The sequence below is a fragment of the Panthera leo genome, chromosome D4, assembly GCF_018350215.1.
Source record: "Panthera leo isolate Ple1 chromosome D4, P.leo_Ple1_pat1.1, whole genome shotgun sequence".
Classification (NCBI taxonomy): Eukaryota; Metazoa; Chordata; class Mammalia; order Carnivora; family Felidae; genus Panthera; species Panthera leo.
The window spans coordinates 66,107,827-66,122,073 of NC_056691.1; the positions used below are offsets into that span (position 1 = coordinate 66,107,827).

The 14,247-nt window shown below is 43.3% G+C and overlaps 1 protein-coding gene across 5 annotated transcripts in view; it reads right to left on the reverse strand.

Annotated features, from left to right (window-relative positions):
* ABCA1 (ATP binding cassette subfamily A member 1) overlaps nt 1-14,247 on the reverse strand; it is a 132,374-nt gene that overhangs the window by 16,508 nt on the left and 101,619 nt on the right. For 4 of the 5 annotated variants that reach the window (XR_006195657.1, XM_042911876.1, XM_042911875.1 and 1 more), the window contains exons 29-37: nt 12,962-13,086; nt 11,361-11,459; nt 8,583-8,772; nt 7,484-7,578; nt 6,140-6,172; nt 5,022-5,127; nt 3,666-3,740; nt 3,014-3,183; nt 1,373-1,550 (exon numbers count right to left, since the gene is read on the reverse strand). Coding sequence is in view for 4 of the 5 variants with exons in the window: in XM_042911876.1 (XP_042767810.1) it covers nt 1,373-1,550; nt 3,014-3,183; nt 3,666-3,740; nt 5,022-5,127; nt 6,140-6,172; nt 7,484-7,578; nt 8,583-8,772; nt 11,361-11,459; nt 12,962-13,086 (1,071 nt within the window). In the remaining variant the exon portion in view is untranslated. The remainder of the gene's footprint in view (nt 1-1,372; nt 1,551-3,013; nt 3,184-3,665; nt 3,741-5,021; nt 5,128-6,139; nt 6,173-7,483; nt 7,579-8,582; nt 8,773-11,360; nt 11,460-12,961; nt 13,087-14,247) is intronic. The other variant, XM_042911878.1, reaches the window with a different exon arrangement.

Genomic DNA, 14,247 nt, shown 5'->3' on the forward strand with positions numbered 1-14,247 from the left:
GCTGTTAAAAGAATTTGAGCTTCAGACTGCAGGGCTCTGTCTCAGCCCCATTCTTCCCAGTATGTTTATCAACAACTTAGATGAAGACATGCTTTTAGTGAATTTCAGAGTCTCTAAAGCAGGAAGGGACAGATAATACACAGGAAGATAAGGGATAGCTCTGAGGTCACAGACTTGATATTCCATCTCTGAACCTCCTGTGCCTGCCACAGTCAGATGCATAGTGAGCACTTAAGTATGTGTTTACCAAATGAAGTAATCACTGGATCAAGACAAAAACAAAACCAAATGGATACTAAACAAGATGCAGTGTAATAGGGATAAATATGAAGTTTAGGTTCAGAAAATCAATTGCATTAGTATAGAGTGAAAGAGACCCCATTCACCAATCATTATATGAAATGGAAATTACAGTTCACTACCAAGTTGCCATCTAGACAGTGCTACCTCCCCATGCAATACCCATGGGCTAAGTAATGAAAGTATGGCATAAAGATCAACTCTCTCTAGATATGTAACCCTTCAGACCTCAGCCTGAACACAAGGTTAGTTTTCGGCTTGGCTTTTCAAAAGGAACATTAACAACGTGGGGCATGGCTATAGAAAGGCAACATATCGGAACAGTGATAAGTCTGAGAGGCTTGGTATAATCAAAACAAACATCATCATCATTACTCATGTTTGTACAGTGCTTTAGAGATTACAAAGTATGTTCTCATACAGATCATCTTATATGGGGAAGACCTGGGTTAAATGAAAGTTGTCTTTAAATACCTGAAGGACTGTGCGGTGGGAGAAGAATTAAATTTGTTCTGTGTGGCTTACAATTAATGGAAGTCAAGGGAGATAAACTTCAACTCCACTTTACAAAAATTAGAAGTTCAGAATTCTTTTAAGTCCTCTATATTGGTCTGAACAGAAGCAATGTATTACAGCTGGCATAAAAATATATTTGAAATGGATGGATAAGCTTCTGGGTAAAATGTATAGAGTTTTCAACTGAAAGATGGATTTCCTACCAAGGTAAAGAACACCCTGATTCTGGTGGTGAAAACCTACCAGACAAGGTAAAGGCACTGAAGTTTTGACTAAGGGTCTTCCAGCTTGATGTTACTTTGAAAAATGGTAAGTTAGGAAATTAGCGGCAGTGGTATTAATTGCAGCGTGGACAGATTTTTCTTTCCAGCGGGAGATCAGCTCTGTATTTGATGCCATATTTAGTGTCATGAGAGTATACAACTGCCTCTGCCTTTTCCTTTTTCATTCATCTTTGACTAGCTAGTACACTTTTAGAAAAGCCGGGGCAGGGGGCTCTTTCGTCCAATCCACAGCCCTAATGATTTATAAAACAGCAGCAGACTGGAATTCTTACCATATCCCACACAAAATTGGAGAGCCAATAGATGACAGGCTTCACTCCACTGATGAACTGCAGGTGTTTTGCTTTGCTGACCCGCTCTTGGATCAGGAACACCACAAAGCTGGCCGGGACGAAGGACATTGCAAAGATGACACAGATGGACACAAGGACATCCACCGATGTAGTCATCCTGAAAACAAAAGGCAGTGAGGCTATGAGAGGCCATTGATGCAGCTGAGGACCCAATCAAGTGAGATACACGTGCGCGCGCGCGCACACACACACACACACACACACACAAACACACAAGTGTCTGAGATCTGAGGGAAAAATATCTGTTCACCAAACGAATTTCACTCAGGGTTAAAGATGATTATTTTCAAGTAAAAAAAAAATTCTGATGATTAAAATGCAAAAGTGATTTCAGTGAGGCAAAAAAGAACCCATTGCCATAGTGAAATTATTTTAAAAAGTCTAAGAATGGTCAAATGGCATTCACTTTGGTCTTCCTTTCTTGACACTTAAGAGCATTAAGTTATAAATTTTCACACATATAGGACTACTATATCTTGAAAACTAAATAAAGCAGAAATATTAGTGTGAAACTATTCAAATAAGTTAATTTCCGGCTTTAAATAAATTTGAAAATAATAGTATGCAGCATATGTAACAAAAATTCTCAGATTCTTATTTTAAGAATTATAAGCTCATTAAAGAGGGTATAATATAAACTATTCTTATATATATTAATTATATATAAAGTTGGTATAAAGATCCTAGTGACATACATTTTCTATATGAGTTCAGCAGAAATAGCTGTGCCATGCTCCATACACAGGGAAGAATCTAATGCTGAGTGCTAGACTTGGCAATTTACATGAATTGCCTCATTTAACACCATACATCTAGAAATTTAGAAACCAGATTCAAACATAGACCTGTATGATTCCAAAGGCTATGCCCTTTAAACTATATTATACTGGCTTTAAACTTCACACACACACACACACACACACACACACACACACACACACACACTTGACTGAGGAATTAAAAAGACAAGCTGATAAAAGTATGCTTCACCAAGTTTAGAAAATAGTGGTTTCAAAACTAATAAAACCATTTTTTAAATTTTTTTTTTTTTTAATGTTTATTCACGTTTTGAGAGACAGAGCGTGACCGGGAAAGGGGCAGAGAGAAAGAGGGAGACACAGAGCCTGAAGCAGGCTCCAGGCTCTGAGCTGTCAGCACAGAGCCCCACACAGGGCTTGAACCCAAAAACCATGAGATCATGACCTGAGCCAAAGTCGGCCACTTAACCAACTGAGTCACCCAGGCACCCTGATTTTTTATTAACCAATGTGTAAATGGTGAGATAAAGTATTTTAGGATTTTATTGACAATTTTACTTTAATTCACTAAATGTAATGGTCTTTAGACATCAGGGTCCTTTATCTTCTGCAGTTTAATCCCTATCAGCCAATTCATATGATCATTTTCTACCAGAACCTGAATAATCCAGATATACAAGAATATAACTGTGACCTCTGCTGATACTCCAGAACCAGTTTCACACTTCCTTCCCCTATTCCAGGAGTCCACCAACACCCGCTCATCCTCCTACCCCACCCATTCAGACACAGTCACACTTACAGAGCCACTTCTGAGAGCTGCTGCTTAGTGAGATTCAGAGGGTGATTGAAAGCGGTAATCCCATACTGGCTGGGGTTCTCTCCCTTCTGCAGGTTGGCCCGGAGGATGGCATTGTTCATGACATTCAAGAAAGAGCTGATGGCATGCCAGCCCTTGTTGTTGAACCACACCTAAAATAAAATACACCAGGTACAAAGTAATGCTTCCAAATCCTTCTTCCGGAGGTAGATGCACATACAAAAAAACATGGGCGTAAATTTTAGGAATTCCAGTCATATACCGAGATAAAACATTATAGTCTGAGAACATGGCAAAGTAATCACGGTAGCCAGGGTATGTGGAGCACAGATCATAAGGCCAGGTGCCGTGCCAACGACCCTATACCTTTAACTCACTCAATCCTCACCATAGTTTTAAGAGAGCCATGATTATGATCTCCCTTTCTTAGATTGGTAAACTGAGGCTTAGATAAGTTAGGTAACTTGGTCACGGTCACAATAGTTCACTTGGTATGTCTGGTGGCAAAGCAAATTCTCTTCATTGCTATACTGTATGGCCTCTGTGGTAAAATTAGTAGCTCTTTTCTGTCATGAACACACCTGTCAACATGATGAGTCGTTCATCAAGAAGTTACTAGAACAAAGGGCTTTACCTTGACGTTATTTTTCGTGTCTAGTCCTGTCATGAATCTTCCCAAGCTGCTGAGAAATCGATCTGCAGAACTGTCCTGTGAACAAAAGAAACTTGCCTCAGCTGGGATGGTTCACAGGGAAGGGCAACGGGACAACCATGTGAGGAGCAATATTTTACTGCTTTGTTCACTGAGGTGAGATTTGAAGCCACTGGATAACTGGCGCCCAAGAAACAAGTGACCAGAAATCTTAAGCATTCGTGCTGCCCCAAACCACAAGTCTTGAAGGAGTTGCAGGGATGCCCAGTGACTCAAAGTCCCAAGATGCAGATGTCTCACTTAACTGAGTGGTGAGGATTCTCCCAAGTGTTCCCCTGGCGTCCTCCTAAGACCCAGAACTACACTCAGTGTGCTGAGGTATTGGATATGTAGGGTCTGTGCGTCAAAAGTGGCGATACGACTTTAGGACTATTGTGGCTGCCCATGATTCTGGAATGCAGGTCATCTGACCCCTCAATTCTCATTTAAAAATGGGAAACCAGAGGGGCGCCTGAGTGGCTCAGTCAGTTAGGTATCCAACCTCGGCTCGTGATCTCGTGGTCTGTGGGTTTGAGCCCCGCACTGGGCTCAACAGCCTGGAGCCTGCTTTAGACTTTGTGTCTCCTTCTCTCTCTCTGCCCCTCCCCTGCCTTGTCTCTCTCCCTCTCTCTCTCTCTCTCAAAACTAAACATTAAAAAAAAATTGGAGTGGCGGGGAGGGCACCTGGGTGGCTCTGTCAGTTAAGCGGTCAACTTCAGCTCAGGTCATAATCTCACAGTCATGAGTTTGAGCCCTATGTTGGGCTCTGTGCTGACAGCTCAGAGCCTGGAGCCTGCTTTGGATTCTGTGTCTCCCTCTCTCTTGGCCCCTCCCCCACTCACGTTCTCTCTTTCTCTCAAAAATAAACAAATATTTTTAAAAAATTTTTAATAAAAAAAAATGGGAAACCGGAAGTACTGAGAAATGAAGTGGGTGCTTTATAGAGGTCCTGCTGCCAACTTTAAGTAAATAATTCATTTCCTGTTTAGCCAGTGATTGTTTTAGAAAAGTATGTTTGAAGCCCACTTTATTTGCCTACTGGCTAAATTCACAAACTGAAGTTATTCTGAGAGCTTTTAAATCTCTGAATTTTTTTTGATCTATGTTTTCAGATATTAAACATACACTGTGTACCCTACTCTTGGCTGACACAAGATCAGTAAATCCCAACAACAGCTTTGTATTCAAAAATCTTAAAAACAGTAAGTGGCTGGGTGATTAGATGTACCTGTCAACTACTCCCACATAGCAGCAACTCTAGGCCCATTTTTCTGACATGTCCTAGAATGGATACCGTACCTTGGCCAGCTTCAAGTGTTTCTTCACTTGCTTGATGGCATGATTAACTTCTTGACTTGAAGGAAGTGAATGAGAATTACTGGCACCCAGGGAAAATCCTCCGTACCTACAAGAACATCCTGGCATTAAAATACAGCATGGTACACAGTATTGTTGAGCAGCAGACACCCCGTGAATTTGTGCATGCTTCACGTAGATGAATTGCTTATTCAAAGAAGGACTGAAGCTAGCCTTGGAGAAAGCTGCATCTTGGCCTCCTCTAATGAATTCTGGCAATCTCTTAACTCTTATGGTTACCGCACGAGTGGGAAGGACCTGCATGTGATTATACACAGAGTGAGATGTCTGAGACATTAAGAATGGTTGTTCGCCTCACAGCCTGATGTCCCAGGCCTGCACGTGGGTGTCTGGGCAGGGTTCTGGGTTTCGAGACAATCAGATGGCGAATTGGAGGAGGGACACTGACCAGAGTAGCCTGGGGAGGAGGGCTTATAGACAGGCCTTGGCTCTTTTCTAGCACGAAGACTACTTTAGGGGTCCCAGTTTGCATCTGCTCTGTGCAGAGGTCTGTGGGTGCTGGCCCTTGGGGAAAAAGCAAAGAGGAAAAGTGGGAAGCAGTGATGGAGCTAAGTTTTGAGGCAGCCATATAAGCTATCTCATTTTCTAGTAAGTACAAATTGGCTTCAAGCATTGTTCCTTTCTTCCCTAGTGCTACCTGTTCCTTCAAAACCTACATAGATAAAGGAGTTCAAACACTGTGAAGATAATTAACTTTGATGCCTCTTATTTCATCCAAGATCTTCTTGGTCTCATTCCAGAGGCCTGAAAAATTGTCCTGGAGTCCCTAGTACCCCTTGGGAATGTGTCAATAGCATAAGGTATTTCCTCACAACACTGTGCTTCCCTGTTAAATCCCTAGAGACCTCTAAGAAACTGCTGAATATCCTCCAGGGGATCAGAGTGCCAAATCTTTCAAAGGCGTCTGAAGTAGCAGCTGAGCACCAAGTAATCCCCACACCCCAGCCTCCTGGGATCTGGGATACCTGGATCAAAGTCATCCTTCTGAACTACTGGAGTCCAGAAAATATAAAAGCAAGCACAGGAAGAGATCAACTTACCTAAACTCATTCACCCAGATTTTGTTCTTTAAACTGCAGAAGCCAAAGAAAAAGAAACCAAAAATCAGTGTGAAGAAACATTGATCCTATTCCTGATGATACAAAAGAAGTTACTATCTACCTGAGGAAATAAACAGAGACAAAGAATCCGGTGATCAGGCTGGTGTTGGGGGGGTGGTACCACGGAAGGATGCCCCAGTCACTGTGTCTTTTTCTCCCCATCTTAAAACCATGTTATTTATATGAAAATCATGCTTTGGGTTAAACCAATTCAAAAGCCACCTTACAAAGATGTGACTGAACCAAAAGATGTTTTTAAATTCTTTTTCAGTAGGCTCTACACCCAAAGTGGGGTTCAAACTCATGACCTTGATATCAAGAGTCGAATGCTCTATACCACCTGAGCCAGATAGGCACCCTGAGACTTAATGAATTCAAGGTAATATGTTAACTATGGAGGACATGGAAAGGTTATGCCTCGTTCTTGGAAACTCGCAGTGATTATCATTCAAGCACACCCCAGCCCTGTCATTTAAAGTCACTGAGAATACCTAATAGAGAGGCTCAACAAACCAAAAGGAAACCAGAGTGAACATTTCCTGGGCATCAAGTACTCAATGCTGTGCAGTGATGCCCCAGGAACGTTCATGGCTCTTTCAAGGTTCCAAAGCCAAGTCAGACCATTGAGTTGGCCCAGGGCTCACTTCATAGCACTACATATTACCAAAATTATCATGCATTCCATTCAGGAGAGGCCCTTTATATGTATCATGTCATTTCATCTGCACCATGGAATAGTAAGAGGACAGTTAAGGACAACTGATTGCTCCTGGTAAAACAGATAATAAGTAGAATTCAAATTTGAATCCAGTTTTTTTTTTTGTTGACAAATAACCTGGTGCAAATTTAAGGTGTATAACAATTTGATCTGACGTACTATGTATTACAATATGATTACCATGGTGCTGTTAGCTAATACCTCCATCATGTCCTGTAACTATTTTCTCGTTTTTGTGGTAAGCACATTTTTAAGATCTAGTTGCTTCATAACTTGGAAGTATAGAATACAGTATTTTTAACTATAATCAACAGTGTACATTTGATCTCAAGAACTTTTCTAATGCACAGCACTGTGATTATGCTGGGCAGCCATAACATTGATGCTAACACTAAAAGTTCATAATACTTACCTTTTCTAGCTTAGGAAAATATCCTAAAGTCCCAAAAGCCAACATCAGGCCAAAACTTGATGTCTTCAACCCCCCCTCCCCCACACACTCAGCCTGCTATTTTTAGACCTATAATTCCCCTACCCAGGAAGGGCCAGGTTTAGTAAATAATGACCTTTTGGCTATGATCTGCACATAGGTCTTCACAAGATAATCCGAAATGTTTCTTCCCGTCAGGTTCTGAAGGATGTCTGCAGTGTTCTGTTTCCTCTGTCATCACAGAAAAACCAAGCACAAGTGTCTTTATGGACCACAATTGGAACAGAAACAAAAAATCAAAGACTACAGTGACACATGTCCCTCAAACATGGGCCACAGTATGACCAGACCCCAGGTGCTGCCATCATCCAAACACCAAGGCCTAGTCCATTCTGCCCTCAGCATTGGCCATTCCCTTCTGCCAAGCTAACATGTTCCCAGGAAATTATTCTGAACTGCTAAACAATAGACAGTAGAATATGATTCTGTATAGTCACAAAGGTATTTAGGGGAGCACTATCATTGACTCTATGCCCAGTGAATTCTCTTGTTCACTGGAGGTACTGATGATAGATCAGCTGTTATTTTAGGGAGAAGTAACCAGGATACCTTTAAGTTCTCACACCCATTTGAAATCAGTTGTCCTCACCCTGCAACCTAGATACTGATACAGCAGCAGAGGGAGATCACAAACAAGCCTCTTCCTGAAATTGTTCTCAGAAAAAAGGCTCAGGACTGCTCCCCACACTCACAGTCTCAGAGAATGTCAGAATTTTAAGACCCGCAGAAGCTTCATGGGCCAGCCTCCCTAATTCAGAGGTGGGGAAACAGGTCCAGGCACTGAGGGGCCTGTCCCAGGTCACCAGCTCATCTGTGGCAGAACCAGGGATGAAGCCAGGCCTGTCATGCTACATGTTCTGTCAACACTACCTCAGCGGGAGAAGCCAGAGTGTGTCTTCCACAGCCCACTGATCCCGAGTGTTGGGTTCTGGTTTTAACTCGAACAGGTAAGTAACCTAGGCTGACTTTTTTCAAACTAGAGAAACAAGCTAAGTTAGAAACTTATGGACCAGCTTCTTCCCTTCAAAACTCACATGCTTGTTGTCCCCACAGAATTAAGATCAAGACTGAAAGACAAGCCCCTGCATGACTGGTCATCCATTCCTTCTTCCTAACGGAAGCGCCCTAGCCCACCCCGCACCGCCATCTGCTCAGTCACACTGAGACTGACTCACTTGTGGAGGAGGCAGCCCCCCTGCCCCCAGGGGACACACAGGCAGCATCTTCTTGATTTTGTCGCTGCTACACTGGCAGGCGGGTGAGGGGTTCTCTATCGTCCAGTTCCCACTTTGGAAGAGTTTCGTGATGGTCTGGGGAACCGGGGCAGTGGTCCACTCCTCTTCCCCCACTGAGCAAGGCATGTCTCTGCAGAGGGAAGACATCAAAGGTAGCATCACCCCAGAGGGCCTGGCCTTTCCTCAGGAAAGGCCTCCTGTGCTCCTCCTGTGCCTCAGGAGCACAGATCAATCAATAACAACCACAAACATGCATCTATCCCCTCACCATTTGTGTGATCTCCCCACAGACCTGTGAGCCACAAACTTCCTTTGCAGTTAAGGATGATGGGAACACAAAGAGGCCTGAAATGCTCACCTACCAAACTCCAGTCAGTGCAATCCACCAGCATTTGGTCTCCTGCCCCTGTGTTCACTCAACAAATATTCACTGAGCATCTGCTATGTGCCAGACGCTGTTCTGCACATTTGAGAGTCTGGGGTGAACAAGACAAAGACTCTGCCTGCATGGAGCCTGCATTCCTGTGCAGGAATTTGGCAATAAACAAATGTCACCTAGCCTAAAATAAAGCAAAATAAGAGGGAAACGGGGGGAAACAGGACTACTTCTCCCAAAGAGGGTGATACTTCTTCCAAGGCATACACGATTAGAAAGAGAAGCCAGGAAAAGATTTGGGGAGAAAGAACACTATAAGCAAGGGCAATAGAAAGTGAGAAAATGAGCTTTCCATGTTTGAGGAACAGCAGGAAGGCAGTGTGGCTGGGGCGAGATGAGCTAGGAGGGAGAAAGTGGAAGAGGAGGGGTGGAGGGAGGCAGGTGCCAGATGATTAGGTCAGGGAAGGAGTCTGCATGTTATGCTCAATGTGCTGAAAATCTGGTGCAGAAAGGAAAGATTCACTTTATGTCTTAAAATGAGTAGAGAATTGGGGTTGGGGAGAGATGGGGAGAGGGTGCTCAGTGCATGAAGAGCTAGGTTGTTTGCAAGCACCCTGGGTGACAAAAGACAACTCCTTTGTGCCTGACTTGAGCTCTGAATCGCTGTGGACCACCAACAAGACACTTGCCCTCTTGGGTCTTATCTTCTCCACTAGTAAAATAAAAGTACACAATGACATGTTGAAACAAGTCATTTCTAGTACCCTTCTAGTTGCAAATTCTACAATTTAACGTGCAGCCACATTCTTATGTTATGCTTGAACGTACTAAAAATTTCAAAGGAACAGATTTGTGGATTGCTCTCTAGTTCTCTCTAAAGCACTGTGACTTGATGCAAAAGTCAGAGTAAGACACAGTACCTCCTGAAGCTCACACTCTAAAACCTTCACAAAATGATTGGCTGAGACAAAGCTCAATGCCACAGTCAAAGTCCCAAATTTCCCTCAGTTCTCCTCCTTTCGGTAAGACCTAGAATGCGAATTCAGTAAAGGTTGCCAGAGTGGGGCCCCTTCCATTGCACCCCATCCTTAACACACATTCAGTGGTGCTCTGCCCCAAGGCTGTGCGTCCTCTGATGGCAGAGGCCCAACCTCTTTTGTCCCTGCAGGCTCCCTAAGCCCAGACCCGGCTCCTTCCATGGCTGCCACCTGTCTGTGAGTCCACAATGTTCACAGGCGTGTGTGGAATCCACCCAACTCTATTAGCATCTCATCTCATTCTACCTCACCTATACAACTTGCAGGATTGTCCAAAGGCAAAAGTCTTGTGACTTCAAATAGGATGTCTCCATGTCTTTTTCCATGTCCTTCTCCATCACAATCATCTTGTTCTTTAGGACGACATTGGCTGCTAGGGCTTACCACCCACTAAGCATTAAATTCCAGCACATGTTTAGTAAAAATCTAATAGTAAGAACTAGCAAGTACATGGTAACTCTCCATCTAGAAATCTGCTCTGAAACCTTGTATGCCTGAGCACCGTGCTCACTGGTCACTTGCGAGGTCAGTACCTTGCCTTTAAAACCGGGAACTCAAATTAGCTTTTCTCCAATCTTTGTGTTCCCACACTCTCCATAATTCCTCAGAGTCTGTGATGTAACTGCCTGAATCTCATTCGACCTCAGCCTGGAACTTCAAACCTGCCTGGGCCGTAGTTTGGCTCCCTTGGAAACTCAACTCTCTTCAAGGTCTTTATGCACAAAGACTTCCACACACATCTTCCCTCATACCCACTTAGACACACATGGGTGTTTCACTGCATTTATTCATACACTATTTCCTTAAAATGGATTTCGAAGGAAAGCACAAAAATATGCAACTCTAAAAGAAGGACGTGTCCATTTTTGTACACAATAATATAACATCTTTTCAGGTTGGCAAAGTGAAGAAACTGATAGGCAAAACTGAAAATTATATATAATGGCAGCCTATCTCTGCTTTTAGGTACAGGAGCTGGTAGAAAGGAAGATGGGAAAAGCATTTTATCAGTATGAAGTGCTATTTAAATTAAATATTAATCTGTAAAGCAGTAAATAAACGTCTGCAGTGATTTACTTTGTGGGATGTTAGAAAACTCTCCTAGTCTGCTATGTTTATTTACAGATAGTGTGGTTAGATATCTCTGAGCCTTTTAAAAATAAAAAATAGTTCGAAAGATAGATGACACTAGACACAATGTGGCATCTATCACAGCTGATAAGGGCAATATATTAGACATCAAACCAGGTGACAAGCCTAAGAAGACCCAGCTGTGGAGAGTCTCATAGTTCAAGTGGCACTCACGGGATTGGGTTTCCTTCCATACATCGGGTCCCGAAGCCAGGGTTTCTGGTGAGGGCATTCAAGAGTTCCTGGGTGCCCGTGTCCTCAGGAGCATCATTACTGTGGGTACATGACAGGCAGCCAGCTTAGCAATACATTAAAACCAGGAATTGGAAGGTAGAATTGGTTTTCTAAATTAGACACTTCACTAGCCACTTCCTGTGTGACAAGCTCTTAAAACAGAAATGAATCAATGCAGAACCTACCCCAAAGGAGCTCTGACACGGACTGAATATTTTTTTTAATTTTTTTAAAATGTTTATTTATTTTTTGAGAGAGAGAGAGAGAGAGAGACAGAGTGTGAGTGGAGGAGGGGCAGAGAGAGGGAGACACAGAAGCCAAAGCAGGTTCCAGGCTCTGAGCTGTCAGCACAGAGCCCGATACGGGGCTTGAATTCACAAGCTGTGAGATCACGACCTGAGCCGGAGTCAGCCGCTTAACTGACTGAGCCACCCAGGTGCCCCCAAGACATGGACTGAATATTTAAGATCAAGGTAACATACAGCCCTCTGAAGCAGAGCTTGTGTTAGTTCTATGTATGGAGTTTTTCGTGTGTGTGTGTGTGTGTGTGTGTGTGTGTGTGTGTATGAACACATGTATACATACATGCACATTTACATATGGATTTCTTTAATGCAAAGAAATTCATTAAGGATCAGTTTTTCAAAAAATACTTTCACAGTTAGCCATGAAACCTGAACTCAACAGGCAAGAAACACAGGGTAAGAGGAGGAGGAACGGTTTCACCTATTTATGGATTTTTTTGTTTCCTTTGTTTGGTCTACAAATAGTGTAAGACCGAAGAAAACTTCTGCTTAGGGAAATAGAGAAATTTCTTTGTACTTTTCTCTGAAGCACTGGATTGTTCCAGAGTAGCTGGCATTTGTGTCTAAAGAACACACACTAGGGGCACCTGGGTGGCTCAGCTAGTTAATCATCTGACTTTGGCTCAGGTCATGATCTTGCAGTTCATGAGTTAGAGCCCCACGTTGGGCTCTGTGCTGAAAAGCTCAGAGCCAGACACCTGCTTCAGATTCTGTGTCTGTCTCTCTCTCTGCTCCTCTGCCACTCATACTCTGTCTCTGTGTCTCTCAAAAGTAAATAAACATTAAAGGCACACACTAGTTACTACCTGTAACTTAACGAGCACATTAACTGTACTGTGCACAAAAAAGAACGTGGGGGTGTAATGCTGTGACAGTGTATTGAAGCCCTGTGATCAAACAACAAAGTTCAAACATAGCTTTGAAACGCCAAGTACCCGACAGCTTCATCACAGATGTATTCCAAGGGAAGATTAGTTACATAAAGCATATAGTACTGTTCCTGATGACCGCAGTATAAAAGGAAACAAGCTCCAAAGTGGCAACAGAGAACTGGTCTATTATTTGAGGTTCAATTTGCTGCTGTTCTTTGCATCCAATATTAGTTTGTGCAGGGGCTTTGGGACACCTGATAAAATCCACATTCTTGAGTCCACCTCCCCTTGGCCCTCAGCACAGTAAACACCTGGGTCTGTCTGGGCTCTCTTCTGTCCCTGGGCGCAGAAGGCAAGCACATACCTGACAAATGTGTACTGTTCGTTGTACATCCAGGGCTGAAGCTCCAGGCTGGGGTACTTGCCAAAGGGTGGCACGATCAAGCTGAACACCAGGGCAATGCAGACAAACACAGCTGGCAGAACAATCTATAACCAGGGGGTAGAGGGGAAAGGAAATTGCAAAACAAGGGCAAGTGTTAGAAAGAAGGGCACAGGGCAAGCCCCTAAGAGTCTAGCTAGCCTCCCAAACCAGCCAGCATGCAAATGAGCAGTACAGGGCCCATAGCAGAGCTCTACCAAGGCACTCATGGCAGGTTGGAAGCAGCAGATCCTGAGAACTAAACCTCTTCCCTCCAGGAATTTCTGGAAGCTGGCAGCACAAGGCCAGAGGCTATGGCCACCTGGCAGAAGCCCCAAGCTAAAAACTTCAGAGTAAACAGTAGTCATATGTCAGGGTGACTCAGAACATAGGGTCCTGTCCTCTGCCCTCTGAAGACCAAAGACCACACTGGACCAGGAGCCCAGCTCAGCTCTGAGAAAGGCTGAGAGAAAAGCCCTGGACCAGGAGTCCGAAGACCTGAAACCTGGTTCTGTCTCTACTCTTAGCATATCCATGTGAAGTCCCTTCCCACTGTGGCCTCATGTGCTCACTTGTAATCTGCGGACCAAGACTAAATGACCCAGTAAGATCCCACTCTGAAAGGGAAACAGCAGCCACTGTCACCATATAATGGCCTCAAAATGCATCAAGACCTAAATCCTTCTTTATGGGAAAATACATGACAATGATGTAATTATTGTTACAGCCCTAAGTAGTAGTATCATCCCACCAATCAACGAACAAGGTAATTGAACCCAGAGAGACTAAGTAACGTGCCCAAGGTGACACAGCCAGTAAGTCACAGAACCATAATTCAAATCCAGGTCTGTATCTCCAAACTTCTACTCTCCTGCATTATCCACATAGTCTATAGGGAAGAATCTCTTGATTTTATACTTCTTGATTTTATAGAGGGGTAATTTCATCCTTTCCGAGCAAGTGACTTAGCATGCCAACACTCACATGCAGACAATAGTGTAGTGAGTCTTCTCAGTCTGTTTGCCCATTTTTTTTCTTTCCTCTGTGGCTACCTTGTTGTCAATTTGCAGTTTTTAGAGAAAAATCACGTTTCCAAGAAGTGTGTATATCAAGTGCATCTGGACGTATCATTTCTCAGGTTATGAAAACTGAATGTGCCCAGCAATTTTTCTGAACTCTGCCTCTCTCCCATAATCCTTTACAGTAAAACTCAAAGACACATATACACA